Source organism: Patella vulgata, chromosome 9 (genome assembly GCF_932274485.2).
Source record: "Patella vulgata chromosome 9, xgPatVulg1.2, whole genome shotgun sequence".
NCBI classification, from domain to species: domain Eukaryota; kingdom Metazoa; phylum Mollusca; class Gastropoda; family Patellidae; genus Patella; species Patella vulgata.
This window is the reverse complement of record NC_065887.2, coordinates 726,048-744,822: the sequence shown is the minus strand read 5'-3', so window position 1 is coordinate 744,822 and position 18,775 is coordinate 726,048. Positions and strand designations below refer to the sequence as shown.

At 36.0% G+C, this 18,775-nt stretch overlaps 2 protein-coding genes across 2 annotated transcripts; one reads left to right on the top strand and one right to left on the bottom strand.

Moving 5' to 3' along the window:
- Positions 1–8,816: 8,816 nt before the first annotated feature.
- LOC126807842 (epidermal growth factor receptor-like) lies at positions 8,817–15,770 on the bottom strand. Its single transcript, XM_056103227.1, has 5 exons — positions 15,583–15,770; positions 15,086–15,282; positions 13,987–14,195; positions 12,521–12,663; positions 8,817–9,104 (listed from the first exon to the last, which is right to left on the bottom strand). The coding sequence occupies exons 1-4, from the start codon at positions 15,768–15,770 to the stop codon at positions 12,649–12,651; spliced, it is 609 nt and encodes a 202-aa protein (XP_055959202.1). The 3' UTR covers positions 8,817–9,104; positions 12,521–12,648.
- Positions 15,771–16,604: 834 nt separating this feature from the next.
- LOC126831774 (E3 ubiquitin-protein ligase TRIM63-like) lies at positions 16,605–17,916 on the top strand. The gene has a single exon (XM_050562417.2). The coding sequence runs from the start codon at positions 16,696–16,698 to the stop codon at positions 17,914–17,916; it is 1,221 nt and encodes a 406-aa protein (XP_050418374.2). The 5' UTR covers positions 16,605–16,695.
- The last annotated feature ends 859 nt before the right edge of the window (positions 17,917–18,775 follow it).

Here is an 18,775-nt window from a genome sequence, read left to right as displayed (position 1 = left end):
CACTATTGATATTGTTATCTTGCCATAAGAAATATGGGATCTTAATTATAATATCCAATATTTAATACATAATGAACATTTTAAATTAGGTACACGAGTCGTGTACTCTACTCTATGGTTTCTGACTAATTTTGAAATCATTGTATATATACATTCATATTACTTTGATGTGTGCTTTTAGACCCATTTTGTCCTAATTCAAGGTTCAAATGATAAATATCTTACAGACTCTGTGGATAAATATATATATAAAGCTAAAAATATATTTAAAATTTGGATAAAAATGGTTATGTTGTTGATTTCTTCTTAAAAATGTATTATGTAAGATTTAGATAAAAAAAACCCTGGACTTTCTTGATATACCAGTTGATAAATAGATAATATTGAAAATATCATTCAAATTACTTTATTCTGAGCAAAGTTATGACTACTTGAAGTTGAAGCATTGAGAATTTAATACCGTAGCAGCAGTACTTGACAATCGAGACTAAGTCACGATTATCCAGCCTGGATACCTCAGTTATCATATGATCATGGTGTCAAGCTGAATTACTTATTTTTATAAATTTTTAAATTTTAGGTTGGCTTTCATGTAGGTTGAAAAAGAGATTTTATTCAACATATTACGTAATTAACATCAAGGGTCTTATTCACAAAAATTTAAACTAAAATATTTCAAGAATGGTGGCTTTTTTATTGGCGAAAAGATCAAATTTGTACTATGATTTCAAATCTCAACCAATGAAATTGTTGCATCCCTCAAATAATTTAAGTTTTTGTGAATAAGGTCCAAAATTTTCACAAAATTGAGAATTATCGAATTTACATTTGTATTCTGGCCCCTAAAAACATAATTTATTAATAACATTTATTTTAGGCAAATGAATGTAATACATAGTCTCTACCATTCAGATTGTTCTGAGTATCCAAGACTATCTAAAACATGGCTGACAATTGTGTCCCTTTAAAATGGCTACTTTAAAATCACTGCATGAAAATAAAACATTAATTCAAAATAATTTTGGAATTTCAGTTTATAAAATTTCAATATGATTGATAAAATTTATAAAACTTTTGGTAAATATACAAATAAAATAGGATTTAAAATTGTATTGTATTGATATCAACAGAACAGTGTCTAGTCGTTCGGGATGGGATGAAAGATCCAGGTACCGTTTACACGATGGGCAGCACGTAAACTAAAACAGGATTTACAACTGTCTTTATATAGACCAAACGATGTCTAGTCGTTCGGGATCAGATGAAAGACCTAGGTCCCGTTTACACGATGGGCAGCAAGTAAGCTAAAAGAACCATTAACAGTCAGAAATTGAAATAAAGCGTAGGTCGTAGTGCCACTGTCCAGGTAAAATTCCCCTCATAGCACACTGTACGATGTATGATTGTCTTCATCAGCCCAGTCTTTGCAGGAAATAAGAACTTTTAAACCCCATTTCATTTCATTATATAGAGAATATTGGCTTAACATAGTTTAAGAAAAGAAATTATGATTTTTGTTTACTTTTGTTTACCTTTTAATGATCTATTTGAACCAATTGATTTTAAAACAACATGTTTCCACGATTTGATTAGAAACTCTAAGCTACTAAACAAAAAAAAATGAAAAAGAAAAAAAAATGATATGGAATTCGTTTTTTAATAAATTAAAATATTTGCTATGTGTCGTATTTGGATTATTACTGATATTAGATCTATGATATATTGAATTAATATGCTCTTTATTACAAGTATTTACAATTATACAGAATTTTATCTTATTAACAATTCCACCAAACCTGATAGCATTTTATATTATGTGAGGTTAAAAATGAGAAAACAATTTCTTTCTACAAAAACAAAAAGTTAATTTTTAAAATGGGATATCTCGGACCTTATTCATGAAATCGTGAACTAAAATATCTTAAGGATGAAAGGTTTTCATTGGCTGAGGCTTTAAATCCTAGTACAAATTTAAGCTATTAACCAATGAAAAAGCTGCATTCTTAACATATTTTAGTGAACACGGTCCCGGGAGTATATCACTTTGTACACCTTTCCACAAAAACAATTAAAGTTTATTTTTAAAATGGGATATCAGGAGTATAGGTATTAACAGTTGTCATGCACCAGGCAGTAAGAGCATGATTACAATTTCCAGATCATCTTTAATTCTCTGTAGATCAGGATGTTTAAATAATTATCTTTAGATATCTGGAGGCTGAAGTACATCACTTTCTAAAGACAGGTATCATGCACTAGGCAGCTAGATCCTGGTGTATATAACTTTCTACAGACAGACATCATGCACAAGGCAGCTAGATCCTGGTGTATATAACTTTCTACAGACAGGCATCATGCACTAGGCAGCTAGATCCTGGTGTATATGACTTTCTACAGACAGGCATCATGCACAAGGCAGCTAGATCCTGGTGTATATTGGAGAAATCTGATACCATCTAGAGTTGATTAAGGCCTGGATCAGTTAATTAATGTCTAATTAATACTTTAGAAAACATTTCAGACCTAAACAAAGACCTACAATAGGCAGATTTAGCTCTTGCATAATCCTATCTGTGGCTCAGTGGGTATGGTGCTAGCTTGTTAACTCCCCCTTGTCAGTGTTGCATCTTAAGGATTGTTGGGGGTTTTCAGGAACTAAAAGAGTGTTTTTGTGGATAAAACTGTGATTCTACTCACCTTAGCAATTTGTGTACACCAATTCAACAAAACTTTCGATCCAATGTGATCTTTGTTTTTTCGCATGTAATCCAGAAGACATCCGAGAGGCATGAGCTGCGTTATTAACATCATTTGTGCCGTCATACAGACTGCCAATATCCTGACACAATACTGATGTTCTACTGACGACATGACACGAGCCTCTTCCAACAATTCTTTATTCTGATTGGGTGAGGTTCCTTCCTGTAAAACTTTTATAGCCACAGGAATTTTAACATTTTCACCTTCTGGAATCCAAAATCCTTAGAAAAAAAAAAGCAGCGAAAAACAAATAATTATAAAATATATTTTCTCTAGTATGTTTGCAATTGTTACATGACTAGAATGGAATTTGACATCGTGTCATCACAATACTTTGGTTATTTTGAGACTAACATATGGTTAATGTATCATCAACACTATATACCTCTGGTTATTTTGAGACTAACATATGGTTAATGTCTCATCAACACACTACCTTTGGTTATTGTGAGACTAACATATGGTTAATGTATCATCAACACAATACTTTTGGTTATTTTGAGACTAACATATAGTAATTGTAATTCTTATGGTCATGTATACAATAGAAGGGGTAGAATTTTGCCCAAACAGTGGAATTTTTATCTACACCTTTTCAAATTCCAACTGTCGCAGTTAATGTATATATTTTTTGGAAAGATCTTGAATTCCTTTATTCAGTGGTATAAAATATCTAACATTTTTTGTCATTTTTACTTATAGGTCATGACCTGCAAAATGGCCTCCTGGAAAATCTGACAGTTAAAGGAATAATTACTTACTTTATAGACAGTACCAAATGCTCCAGAGCCAATAATACCTCCACGTCGTAAATCGTATTCCTTTATCAATTTTAACTGAGCAAGGTCAGGTTTAGCTGTCGTAGGTGTAAGAGGCTGAATAAAAAATGTTAGAAAAATATGAAGTGGCCCTAAACAAACTTGAATTTATTACAAAAATTTAATTCTTTTAAAATCAGTAACTACTACAGTAAATTGTTTATCTACCGTTTTCATCAGCCCAGTTGGTTCAGAAAAGTAGGATGTTAAACCCCATTTCATTTCTCAAAATCAACACAGTGACAAATGTTTAGAGAACAGATAATTTGATTAAATGGAGTTATTCCCCTTCAGCTATGTGTTAATTCTAATGGTCACATTTGATCAAATCTACAAAGAGTTATATAACACAAGGATGTATGATCACTGTTTTTCTTTTTTTAATTTAATTCATATATAAAACATAGGTTGCCAAGCAACGCTCATACAGATGGAGGCGACGGCAATATACGACCACAATGCGGCTGTATAAAAAACATTAACATAATCCAGTTATTCATATGTTTTAAGTATGATTAAATAAATGAAATGATACGGAGTTTAATGTCCTTTTCTTCTGCCCTGGGCTAATGAAGATGGACATGTGTGCAGTGTGCTATGAGGGAAAGTCCTCCTGGATAACGGTCTACTCTTATTTCGAACTCCGACTGTCAAGGGTTCTTTTAGGTGCGTGCCAATTGGTGTACATCATCAAATAAATACTCACTACTTCCTCATCCCAGCCAGTCATCTTGGCCGTAAGTTTTGCCGTTTTTTCCTTGGCTTTAGCTCGTTTTTGACAGCACCAAGCTATACAAGCGATCAAAACAGCTACAATCAGTACACCGGCTACAGATGGAGCAACAATTATAGCCATTTTCTTCTTTTCATCTCTACATTAAAAAAAAAATATATCAATTTATTTTATTGAGAGAGAAAATAAAAAATACAATCAACTAAAACAATAGACCATCAAAAATTTAAATCGTCGGTGGGGATGCAAATTGAGTATTTTCTATGTTTTTTTTATAAAGACACATTACCTAATAACTAGATTGATAACTTGGTATTTCTCACTAAAGTATCAAATTTCTTAAATAACCCCTTACCAATATGTACTTAACATATATATGTGATTAAAATATCAAATTTCTTACAGCTTAGTCCCACACCAATATGTACTTAACATAATATGATTATTTAACATTAAAGTAGCTAAGTCTTAAACTCAATATCATCCAAAGTATTCGACATTGAAAACACAAATTATTTGTCAATTTAAATCAACATCGATGATGTGATCTTACCGGGAAAAGATGAGCTTCTGATATCCAATATTTAAGACGAAATAAACATTTTACCATTGGAAAACACATCGTGTACCATAATGTATTTCAGTGACATTTTGTAACAAGGGATTCGAAGAACAAGGCTAGACATTTTCGACAAGTCATGTCAAACGGTTACGCCATATTCTTATCTGGAGAGCATGTGCAATAAATACTATGGTGTAGGCCTAGTCTGGAATAACCAGACACTAGAGATTGCTATTCGATTGAGACTTCTGTCGTATTTTGCCGAACATAACTGACCTATCACTACATTATCTTTGTAGATAATATAATATACTGAGCGCCATGGAAAACGCATCACTTTTTTTTCCCAAATGTTTTATTACTAGGTGGTTCTGTATGTATAATATTATGCAATACTGTGAACTATTGTTTCACACAATGCTCCCAAACGCACTAGAGATGCCGAGACTTACTGAAAATCAACGGAATGAAGCCATGGGAATGTCCAGGGCTGGCATGTCTACACATGCTATTGCCAGACACTTCAATTGTCATCAGTCCACTATTGTAAGGTTGGTGGAACGTGTTCGAGTTTCTGGATCAACACGTGACCGTCAACGTCCTGGTCCACAACGCGTTACAACCCAGGCTCAAGACCGCTACATCCGGGTCACTCATCTGCGTGACAGATTCCACCCAGCGACTCGAACAGGTGCAGCAGTCGTCGGAAGACACGTACCAGTAAGTGCCAACACCATAAGACGTCGTCTAAGAGAAGGAGGACTCCGTGCACGACAACCTTATGCTGGAGCTATCCTCAGGGATCATAACCTTCAGCGGCGTTTGATATGGGCTCAAAGACACCAGACATGGAGAAGAGTAGACTGGCAAAGTGTGCTCTTCAGTGATGCGAGTCGCTTTCATCTTTTATCACGCTGATGGCCGGCAACGTGTGTGGAGACGTCTTGGGGAACGTCTTGCAGACTGCTGCGTCTTCAAAACCAATCGATGGGGTGGGGGAAGTGTAATGTTTTGGGAGGCTTCACATTTCATCGCACGGACCACCCTACACATTTGCAGGGGTCGCGTTAATGCTGTAGCCTACCGTGATGATGTCTTGCATTCAATTGTTGGCCCGATGTTTCGAGCGCACCCACAACTTCCAAAAGGATAAAGCGCGTCCGCATACCGCCCGTTTTAGTATGGACTACCTGGCTGCTAACAACATCAATGTCTTGGACTGGCCAGCCATGTCTCCGGACATGGCACCGATAGAACATGTCTGGGATGAGATTGGACGCCACAGATGCACACCATTGCTGCTTTAGAAGCTGCTCTTGTCCAAGAATGGAACAATTTGCCCCAGGCCTTCTTTCAAACATTGGTTAATTCCATGCGCCGTTGCTGCACAGCGTGCATAAGAGCCCGTGTAGGACACAAGCGCTACTGACATCTGTGTCGTACTTTTGGTTTTGACCCCTCTGACTTTGTACCGTTGATTACAGATTAAACATCCATAAGTGTACAAATGTGTTGTTATTGATGTGTTCCCATTTGAATATTGTTGACAATAAGAAGCAAAATAAATAAGATCTGTTTACAGGATCATTTTGTTATACGAAAAACTAAGAGATGCGTTTTCCATGGCGCTCAGTATATATTCTATTTCTGAGGACAACTGTTCTGCTCTGACTGGGCTAATGAAGACGGGCATACGCCATACAGTATGCTATAAGGGACACTTGGCCCAAACAGCGGTGTTATGGCTTACTCTTGTATCGAATTCAAAATGCCAAGGGAACTTTTACATGAATGCCAATGTGTACACAGAGCCTCAGTTTTTTGTCCCATCTGAACAACTATACAGCTATCCTTATCAGACCCTCCGCCCTGAACCATAGACAAGGGGAAACCATGTCGGAAAATCTCAATGAACTTTCTCAGCCAACACCAGGAGCGAAACCGCGACCTCCAGCGTCTTACCCACTGTGCTCAGTATTCCTATTAGAAATGTTCAAATATGAAAATGAAAAATAACATCTTGTAATAGAAATGTCAGATTGAGCAGTTCTATCAATATTGGAGAAAGAGAGAAATGGAGCTAACACAAACTAGGTCACTTCGGGACTAACATATGGTTCAATTTAATTTCAATAATTCCTTTCCAAGTAGGGGTCTTTAACAGTGGGAGGAAACAGGAAGACCCAGAGAAAATATATGAGGTTGGACAGGCGACCCTACTCCTTGTCACGTACAACCGGGGAATGGAAACCACAACAGTTGACTCAATGCCAGACCTTATGATACAACAAGCACGCACTAACCATTCAGCCATCCACCCCTCCTCGATATATGGAAGACACAAACACTAAATACATATACAGTACTTACTCAGCGTTACGTGATAATAAAGCGATGACTTCTGGATGGGTATTATCAGCACAAACTGTTCTAGATGCTGTTTCACTATTTGTGTTGTTATCCAACACTGAATATGGTAGATGTTGTGGACATTCATCCGTGCAGTTAAACTACAAATTTATAAAATATATTTACTAAATTCAAACGGCCAGGATGAATGAAATCGGGTACATATATCCCAGACAGAGGCCTCCCACTTGCTTAACAACTGCCCATTTTATCATTCCCTACCCTCACCCTTTCAAAACGTTGAATAGTACCACTTACCCTCATTACCAACTTCCCTACCCTCACCCTTTCAAAACGTTGAATAGTACCACTTACCCTCATTACCAACTTCCCTACCCTCACCCTTTCAAAACATTGAATAGTACCACTTACCCTCACTGACAACTTCCCTATCCTCACCCTTTCAAAACATTGAATAGTACCACTTACCCTCATTACCAACTTCCCTATCCTCACCCTTTCAAAACATTGAATAGTACCACTTACCCTCATTACCAACTTTCCTATCCCCACCCTTTCAAAACATTGAATAATACCACTTACCCTCACTGCCAACTTCCCTACTCTCACCCCTTTCAAAACGTTGAATAGTACCGTATAAATTCTACAACTTACTATCATTGTATCATTGCCAACTTCCCTACTCCTACAAATAAATTCTACCACTAACATCTTGATTATCGCCATCTTCCCTACCATCACACGCCCAAATAAAATCTACCATTTACCCCCAATGTATCATCGCCATCTTCCCAACCCGTACCCTCCCAGATAAATTCTACCACTAACATCTTGGTTATCGCCATCTTCCCTACCGTCACACGCCCAAATAAAATCTATCTACCCCCCCCCCCTCGTATCATCGCCATCTTCCCAACCTGTACCCTTCCAGATAAATTCTACCACCATCTACAAGATAAATTCAAGCACTTACCCTCTTATCATCCTCAGCTATCTGTACTTTCTGATCCTCGACATCCACTTCGACACTCGTCAAAACATGGTTCACACTTCTGTGTCGCTTTATTACCGAATGTCATAGTTGGACAGAATTTTACACACGAATCGGCCTTGAAAAATTTACATTTATTACAATTCATATTACTGGCCCCGTAACATGTCTGACACAGTTGATGACAAGGTTCACACAACTAAAATAGAATTAATAATTTGGAATATAGTATTTATGCAAATAAAAAACAATTTGGAATATATATAATTTTTTTTAAATAAAAAACAATTTGCAATATATGTTATTTTCGACAGATAAAATAGTGTTTAATGTCCTACTGTTCTGCACCGACTGGGCTAATGAAAACAAGTATACACCTTAGAGCATGCTAATTTACCTGCACGCCGATATGTACATGGAACCTCGGTTTTTAGTCCCATCCAAACAACTATGAATTGTAGCATCCTGCATGACTTTGGGGACCAAGACCAGAAAATCCTGATAATTTTTCTTGGTCAACACAGGGATCGAAAACGGAACTTGCAATGTAGCGAGTCAACACCTTACACACACTGAGCTCCCAAAACCTAGGACATTATCCCTTTAACACCACAGTCCCTAAATGACCAAAACCTAGGACATTATACCTCTAACACCACAATCCCTAAATGACAGAAACACAATCTTACCCTTTTTCCACCTAGTAGATTATTATTGTCTATTTTAACGGGAGTTAGATGATGACTGTCGGGGCAGGAATTAGTATCGGTTGGTAAACATCTTATAGTTTCTGTAAAATGAGACTTTCGAAAACCGACTTCACAAGAGTTACATCCCCCTGGACCCACAATATCAGAATTTCCTGTACATCTGAAACACATAGATTTAAGTAACGTATAAATATAATTGTGAACCCGAATGAAGCCTTTAACACCTGGATTAACCGAAATGTAACATAAATATAATCAGGGAACTGGGGCGGTATTTATAAAAATTCTAAGAGTTGGAACCAACTCTTAACTGTCAAAAATTACTCCTAACTTTGTAGATTTTCCTAAGACCTATTTATAAAACATTTTACTTTAAGAATTACTCCTAACTATGACACATATTTAGGAGTCCTCCTGTAGCACTCCTAACTTGTTAAAAGTACTCTTATCTTGGTTAACATGGCCGTCCGTGTACGCCGCCCACTGTCTGAGTCTTGGTAAATTTTAAACGGATTTCTTCGATTATGAACAAACTACTTAACTTTGGTTATTATAAACTTACCTGTGTGTTTGTAATGAACTCCCGTTCGATAAATCCATTGCACAACTAATTATCACAACGATGAAAACAAGTTCTCTCTTGAAAAATTGAAATATCACAAACTTTTCCCAGAGAAAAATACCAATATGGAAGATGGTTACGTCACTCTGCGGAAGATATCATTTCGTATTAGGGGTGACAGCATGATAGGAAATTCAAGTACAATTACGACAAGAATCCATGACCACTCGGACCAAAGACCACTCGGTTGAAGACCAGTCGGACCAACTGAGAGACCACTCAGCCCAAACAAATAGACTACTCGGACAATACAAAAAGACTATTCGGACCCAACATAAAGACGACTCGGACCAATAATAAAGTGTTGTTTTAATAAATTGATAATTGCGTTTGTTTTAATATGATTACTCGAACCAATAATAAAGTGTTATTTTAATAAATTGATAATTGTGTTTATTTTAATATGACTACTCGAACCAATAATAAAGTGTTATTTGAATAAATTGCTAATTGTGTGTGTTTTAATATGACTACTCGAACTAATAATAACGTGTTGTTTGAATAAATTGATAATTGTATTCCAAATCGCAAAATATCGAGAACCACACTTGTAGTCACGTTTAAAAAGGGGCATATAAACGTTCGGTCTTCGTATTATTATGTGCTGTTTATATTAACGCATCAAGGGCGGATAACTTGAAAACGTGTCTCCCCCCCCCCCCATATATAGTAACCCAGGGGTTAGTGAGGTAGAACGGAATGAAACCACTGGGGATACCGCGAATGTGGAAAAAGTAAAATTAGGCTATCAGACAAGAACAGTATACCCGTATATGTAGAAACTGTCAAAAGTCTGGACATACCGAGTCTCATTGCAAGAGTAAAGAAAAATTAGATTGATATTTTTTTTTGGCACCATTATTAATTAATTTTAAAACTAATCGTTGATTTATTTTCCGTACACAAAATTGAACCAAACAACTCTAAATATAAGAATTCCGTATAAGAATTATTTGCTTCTTTGTATTGTGATTTAATAATAAATAAATAGCATATTGTCTAGCCTTATAATATAATTTAATTGGTCCGACTGGTCTTGTTTTGGTCCGACTGGTCTTAGTCCGAGTAGTCTTTGGTCCGAGTGGTCTGGATACCTACGACAATTGGCATTGAGTTTGAGCGTTCGCACACATAACTACCCGCATTCCTGTATTTAGTTACCGTCTTTTACATTCTAGTAAAATCTCTGCAAATTTTATAGCTTTACTTTTTGAAATATTGTGTTCTAATTATTTGATTAGCGACTCGGATGGGATTATTTGCTTTTGAACACGCATGCCGCACAAACACAACTATACATTCGTTTTACGGGCTTTATCACACTTCGGTCAAAACTATCGAATCGAGAATTAATGTTCCGCTTCTTACGGGGTCATACGGGCTTAGTAGCATTATATACCCACCCGGGCACCCAATAGACACGCTGAGGGCTGCCGCAACACGCTTAAAGATGTTACTGAAGCGGTTATTATTCGATCGAAAGAATGCGTATAAAATTAAAAATACATTCAGAGAATTCGGAGGTAAGCTTCATGATCCTTGTTAAATTATTTATAACATAAAGAAGATAGGATATTTATAGTTTATACATGACTTTATTTTTACGAGTATCCGTGCAATCAGTGATATTTTAATTGTGAAGAAAATTTGATAGACTGGCGATCAATGGTTTCCATATAAATCTCCTATGTATTTGCCTTCAATTGATATTTTTCGTCGCCCAAACCCAGATACGATCAAAATGATCGCGATGTCAAACTATCTTTCAATGTTAACCAACCCCCGCAACAGGTATATTGGATTCGACCAATACGTTACGAAGACATTGTTGACATCGACTCGGTCGAAATTACAAGTAAATTTTCAAATTTTTCAAGAGAGAACTTGTTCTCATCGTTGTGATAATTAGTTGTGCAATGGATTTTATCGAACGGGAGTTCATTACAAACACACAGGTAAGTTTATAATAACCAAAGTTAAATAGTTTGTTCATAATCGAAGAAATCCGTTTAAAATTTACGATGGTTCACACAGTAAGAGAGTTTAAAACAAGAAGAGATTTCTTAGTGGAGTACAACAATGACGAGTTGATAAGGAGATATCGAATGGACATGGGTGGGATTCTTTTTGTGACAGATTTAGTTCGGCATCTACTTACGAGTCCTACTAAACGAAATTTCTCAATTGACGCTGAGATGAAGATCGCCATTACGCTTCGTTTCCTAGCTACTGGTAAAATGCAACTGTGTAGTGGTGACGATTTCGGCGTCAGTCAACCTACAGTGAGTAGAGTGATTGCATGACATCAACACTGAGCTATAAATAACTTCAGGGAATCCCCGGATTTCCCATGGTTACATCGCTAAGAGTTTGGTTAGGACCCAAGTCTTACATTTAGTTAAAAGTAACTCTAAGACCCTTTATAAATATTTCTAAAGAGTAACTTTTAACTAAATGTTGTTTTAGGAAGTCTTAGAGTAAAAGTTATGAAAACTCTAAGAATTTTTATAAATACGGCCCCTGGTTTCAGTTAATGTAGACCAGCAAATGAAATGGGGTTTAACGTCCTACTGTTCTGCTCCGACTGGGCTAATAAAGACGGGCATACGCCATACAGTGTGCTATGAGGAAAATATTGCCTAATGCTTACACAGGACCTTGGTTTTTCGTCCCATCCGACGACTAGACAGCTATCTATGTCAGACCCTCCGTCGTGCACCACAGACAAGGGGAAACCCACGCTGTAAAATCCAGATGAACTTTCTCGGCCAACACAGGGATTGAACCTGCGATCTCCAGGTTAGCGAGATAATGTCTTACTCACTGAGCCACTGCAAATCCCCCCATGGCTTAAAGGATTAGCTACAGTCTATATAACACCATCAATGACGTTATAAACTTTAAGATGCTTTAAGGCTCTGTATTTTACGCTTACAAAGAAGATGGCTACTCACCCATCAGCACAGTTTTTATGACATTTTCTACAGATATTATTTTCATCTGGGTACATGATACTTGGACACTCTGCTAGACAGATGGCGACATTGTTGTTATCTAGAATGGTAACATTCTTACAACTGTCTCATTGATTCGGTTCCTGAAATATACAACATCAATCTCTCTCGAATATATGATACCATTTTGTTATGGACAACAGTCACTCTGTCAATGGATAACAGTCATTTTGCTATGAACAAAAGTCACTTTGTTAATGAAAGACTGTCACTTTGTTATGGACAACAGTCACTTTGTCAATGGAAGACAGCCACTCTCTGCAATGGAAGACTTTCACTTGGCTATAAAAAAACCCAGTAACACTGCTATTGAAAAGTCACTTGCTATCAGTGCAGGACTGGTGGGCAGAAGGCCCACCTGTCAGGTCATTGACCAAGGCACACACAAGTACGCGCCAAAGGCGTCACGAGCGTCTGGGGGGGGGTCTCCCCCAAGGAAAATTTAGAAAATTGACAACCGCAAACACATTTTCCAAGCATTTCAGACCAAAGCAGAAGAAGGCAAATGTTTAATTTTCTGATACAATTTTTTCTTTATAGGCTTAGGCCCACTTTTTTTTATGAGCTTAGGCCCACCTGTCACGGCTTGCTATATATTGAAAACAGTCACATTCTCATGGAAAACAGTCACATTCTCATGGAAAACAGTCACTTTCTCAAGGAAAAAAGTCACCTTTTCCTATGGAAATGATCATTTCTCATGGCAAACAGTCACTTTCTCATGGACAACAGTCAATTTCTCATGGAAAACAGTCACTTTCTAAATGAAACAGTCACTTTCTAAATGAAAACAGTCACTTTCTAAATGAAGACAGTCACTTTCTCATGGAAAACAGTGGAGGAATGACACTTTGCAATGGAAGATAGTCACTTTGCAATGGAAGACTGTCAATTTGCTATTGAAAACAGTCAATTTACTATTGAAAACAGTAACACTGCAATGGAAGACTGTCACTTAGCTATTGAAAACAGTAACACTGCAATGGAAGACAGTCAATTTGCTATTGAAAACAGTAACATTGCTGTAGAAAACAGTCACTATGTAAACAGCCACTTTCTCATGGAAAACTTGCCAAGGATGACAGTTTAATTTGCTATAGAAGACTGTCACTTTGTTATTAAATTGTAAACAGTCACTTTGTTACAGAAAACAGTCACTTTGTCACAGAATTCAGGTGTCTATAGAATGTATTTATCTTTTTGTAGTTAAAGACTTTGAATATGATTTCCCTTGACAACTGATGGTACTAATGGTACCTTTACGACTAATGGTACCTTTATGACCAATGGTCCCTTTATGACCGATGATCCCTTTACGACCGTCTGACCCTTTGCGACTGTTGGTTACTAGATGACCAATGGTCCCTTCACAACTGACCGTTGGTTCCTTATTGTAAAATACTTACTGGTCCAGTACAGTTGTTTTTACATTGAGCATGACAAGGTTTACATCTCTTATTTCCAGCATGTAAATGAAGATTTATATGAGAACAGGATTTAATACACATATTTTCTTCTTCAACACGATATTTTCGACATTTGAGGCATTTGTCTTTTCCCTTTCCCCAGCAACCATCCAGGGAACATTCATCATCATATACGTGACCGTCACGAACTACAATAACAACGACAGTAATTACGGGTAACAGAGATTTAAAATTAAAAGTCGAGTGGGCAGAATGACCTTATTCACATCGCTTCGTATTGCATCGTGCGGTGATCTCAGAATGAGTGAAAGTTGGGAAGGTTCAATAGATTGACAGGTACAAGTATGCTTTGACTAATATTGAGATCACTGCTACATTAAACATACATTATGCAAGAGTTAAATCTGCCTATTGCAGGTCTTTCTTTAGGCCTGAAATGTTATCTAAATCATTAATTGGACATTAATTAACTTATCCAGACCATAATCAACTCTCAATGGCATCGCTAGCCTGTGATATTGACTGAATTATAACCCAGTCTGCTGCTTCTGATTAAATTAAAAAATGGATAATCAAGACTATGTTTATTAGTAATGTTGATCGAGACTAGGCCTAAAATTCAATTGCCAAATATTCTGTTCAGGGTGGATCAATTTGACTGAAATTTTCAGCAAATTCCCTTTACATTATCTAGTTTTTAACTATTATAGTGAGAACTACCAGCTCTTTATCTTTAACTTATATATGGTACATATAACTCAAACAACAGCCCTGATAACCTCATACTATAAATTGACTGACGCGTTGGTTTTCTAGCTGGTCATTTGCATGACCATTCGGTCAGTCAGAAAAACATTTCCCCAAATAAAATAGCGATTTTTTGCATATTTTTCCATGTTGTTCATCTAAAAATTAAACTACATTTATTATTTTTTAAGGGTTCTTGAAATTCTAATATCATGGTGTTTACATTTACTGTACTGATATATAAGTTTTCCATCTAGTCATGTTCACAGTCATGACCGATATAAAATAACTGAAACAGAAGCTAGCTGTGGTTTCTATGGTACCAACTCACCACAATCTTCAGGTTTAGCATTGGACTGAATGTTGAGTCGTTGATCGTCGTTTAATATGAGTAACCTCCAGTTCATACTACCTACGTAACACAGATTACTGTTGCCCGCTATCAGGATGCCACCTTGACGTATCTCCTTCAACTTCACCAATTCCAACGATTCCAAATGTGTCATCATAATATTAAGAGCTAGGGCACTGTTTGAAAAAAAGAAATGAAATGGGGTTTAATGTTTTGCTCCAACTCGGCTAATGAAGACAGGCGTGCACTATACAGTGTGTGCTTTGAGGGAAATCTTGCTCGGACAACGGCGCTACAACCTACTCTTATTTCGAAATCTGTCAAGGGTTCTTTACATGCATGCCAACGTATACAACCTTTTATTATTTCTGTCAATTATATGAAATGGGATCAGTTAACCCCTTGTATGAAATGGGATCAGTTAACCTCAATGAATCCACATTATTATATGAAAATATATTCAATACTTTACTCACCCATTCGGTTCCCGACCAGAAAAATATTTCAGACTCTTAAAATATGAGAGATTCCGGAATTCTGTGTGATTTGATTGGATAATTAAGTTGCCCGATATCTCCTCCACATCTTCAAACACGGAAAGATTGGATGGGTGAATGTGAGGTATCTTCAAATGGGGATCTCTGAAATTAAAACACCAAAACATATTTATTAAAAATATATTATTTAAGAGCTAAATCTGTCTATTACAGGTTTTTATTTTAGCTTCAAATGTTATATAAATTATTATTCATACATTTATTCACACGACAAGCCTATAATCAACTTGGATGGCTGAGATTTAAAAATTATTCATTATTCATCATTCTAATTTAAATAAAATTAGATTTTTCTGTCCCCAACACCCCCAATCCCTGTATTGCAGTGTCTAAGAAATTTGCTATTTATTGTGCCCTTCTTGTGGAACTCAACATCAGCTCCCATACTATGGTGGTATCACAGACATGTTATGTTTCCTGGGAAACACCCGCTTCCATACTACGGTGGTATCATAGACATATTATGTTTCCTGGGATAAATCCGCTTCCATACTGTGGTGGTATCATAGACAGGTTATGTTTTCTGGGAAACATCCGCTTCCATACTACAGTGGTATCATAGACATCTTATGTTTCCTGGGAGAATTGCCTGTTTTCTGTTTTGAAGGGTTGGGGTCTTTCAATTTTTATTTTTTGTTTATGATTGGGTTTTATTTTTATATATAAATATGTTGTGAGTGAACAGACTAAATAATTGGTGGTTAGAATTAGTAAACATGATCTGTCATATTATTTAACTGATATCTTATTTTATTATTCAAATATTGTCACATGACAATAAAGTATACAATCACGTATATAGATTACATACGATGTAAGTCAACAAACCCAATACATGGTGATAAGCAAACAATCAATTGATATATGATCTAATCACATGAACCTTGGAAATTATAACATACAGTTGACACACCTACCAGAATATATGTATATCATATTTTAACTGGATATTTGGTTAATCAACGGATGTTTTCTACAATTGATTTATTATAATGGTAATTATTTATTATACTGATTTCCTGGGATTTTAAGATGGCGTCTAAGTATACCTGTTCTATTTGTTTAAATAACTTTACCAAACCCAAATTACTGCCATGTTCTCATACGTTTTGTCAACAATGTATAGATGACTACATCAAGGCTCACGGTAGCTTCAACAAGTTTAACTGTCCTATTTGTAGACAAGAAACAGCGGTACCATCAGGTGGTGCCAGTCAGTTTGTCAACAACTTTTATCTAGAAGACGATGATGATGATAAACAGTATTGTACAAAACACAAGAAGAAAGAAATAGAAGTTTATTGTCGAGATTGTCGTAAACCATGTTGTTCTGTGTGTGTTATGGTGGATCATGAAAATCATACGAAAGCTGATTTAGATGAAGTAGACCAGGAAATGAGAGAAATTGTCATGAAACTAAAAACTGAATCAGAAAAGAAGATAAAACAGTTACAGAAACATTCTGACTTTCTGAAGACCAAAATATCTGACACAAACAACTCATGTAAGACAGCTTGTGATCAAGTTCAGAAACAAATAGACAGTATTTGTGAAAAAGTCAAGAAGATTGGAGGAACAATTAAAGATGACATCAATAAAATTGGTGAAGATGAAAACAGTAAACTAACCAACCTAGTAGAAGATGATGACAAGATGACATCTAAAATGAAAGAATGGTGTGAATATGCTGATCGTATATTACAACATAGATCTATAATTACAGCCGTAGATAAACATGGATTAACAGATGTTCAAACCAAAACTGATTACAACATATCAACAAATTTACAGAAACCTGTAGTCAGACATCCATGTTATTCTATGGTTGAGGTTGATGTAGACTGTTTAAAACGACTACTGGGTGAAGTAGAAACACCAACAACATTTACCAGTAGTTTTAGTTTGAACCAGATAGTGAAGCCAGGTGAGAACTACTATAGTGATGCTGTAATAATACAAGGATTACCATGGTGTGTATTTGTTGGACGTGGTACATCAACATTATATATTGACCTGAGATTGAAGAAAGTAGAAGATAAAACTAATAAAGCTGTTAAAGCTATTTATACAGTAAAACTGTTAAATATCAATGATGAGAGTAAATCACTAGTTAAACAAGATACATGTACACGTAAACCTGGTGATTGTACATGTCCTGGTACATATATAGACTGGGATAAACTACAAGATATAAACAATGGTTTTATTGATGATGACAAGATATTTACTGTACAGGTTACTGTTAATACTTAACTGATATAGAACGATAATGCAGACCAAGTCATATAATAAACAGTATTCTATAGTATTATGTTATAAACAATAATAGGATAAACTACACAATGTCAACAAACAGATTTGTTTTACTATACATGTTATTGTAAATATAACTGACGGCGGATCCATTCACTTGATCAAACATGATAGAATAAATTACAGAATGTCAACAATCAGATTTTTTTTTACTATACATGTTATTGTAAACTGATCCATTCACTTGATCTGATACGTTTGTTGTTTGTGGTGTCTGTATATATTGTGTCATGACGGTAGGTTTGTCTCGTATGTGGTGTGGTCCCCCTGTATGTATTAATAGAACAGATATTCCCTCTAAATGTTAGTAATTAGTGTGTGTACAAATCATGTGGTGTGAGAATTTCATGTAGGTAAGATATTTACAGCTATATTGTGATGTAGTGATATCTGGCTAGGAGGAACAATGTACATAACTATAAGTGTCGTGTACATTTATTAGCATGACAAGACTTGGTGACAATATTTCTACTCATTTAGGGATACTTATGTATAGAATTACAGAGAGTCAGTTCAAACAGCAGCAATATTGGTCTTTATGACGTTATTTCCATGAGAGAAAAAAATATGTTCTGTTGACCTTTTGGACCCCCCCCCCTCCCGTTTTGGACACATGCCTGGTTTGTAAATTGTGTAATACTATAGGACCTATATACTGTATACGTTATCCAAGTTCTCTTAAAAGATCCTCTGGTTAATGTATTCAAGCCTCCTAGGCTAAGAAACACTGCCGCAAAACACAAGCTGGGGATAGAGAAGTTATATTTAGCTTATATATAATATCATAGCTGTGTGTGTA

Coding starts and splice junctions, on each gene's coding strand:
- LOC126831774 (XM_050562417.2), top strand. CDS start 16,696: ATGGCGTCTAAGTATACCTGTTCTATTTGTTTAAATAACTTTACCAAA.
- LOC126807842 (XM_056103227.1), bottom strand. CDS start 15,770: ATGTTTTGGTGTTTTAATTTCAGAGATCCCCATTTGAAGATACCTCAC. Junction 15,283..15,582: donor TCTGGTCGGGAACCGAATGG/GTGAGTAAAGTA, acceptor TTTTTCAAACAG/TGCCCTAGCTCTTAATATTA. Junction 14,196..15,085: donor TGCTAAACCTGAAGATTGTG/GTGAGTTGGTAC, acceptor TTGTTATTGTAG/TTCGTGACGGTCACGTATAT.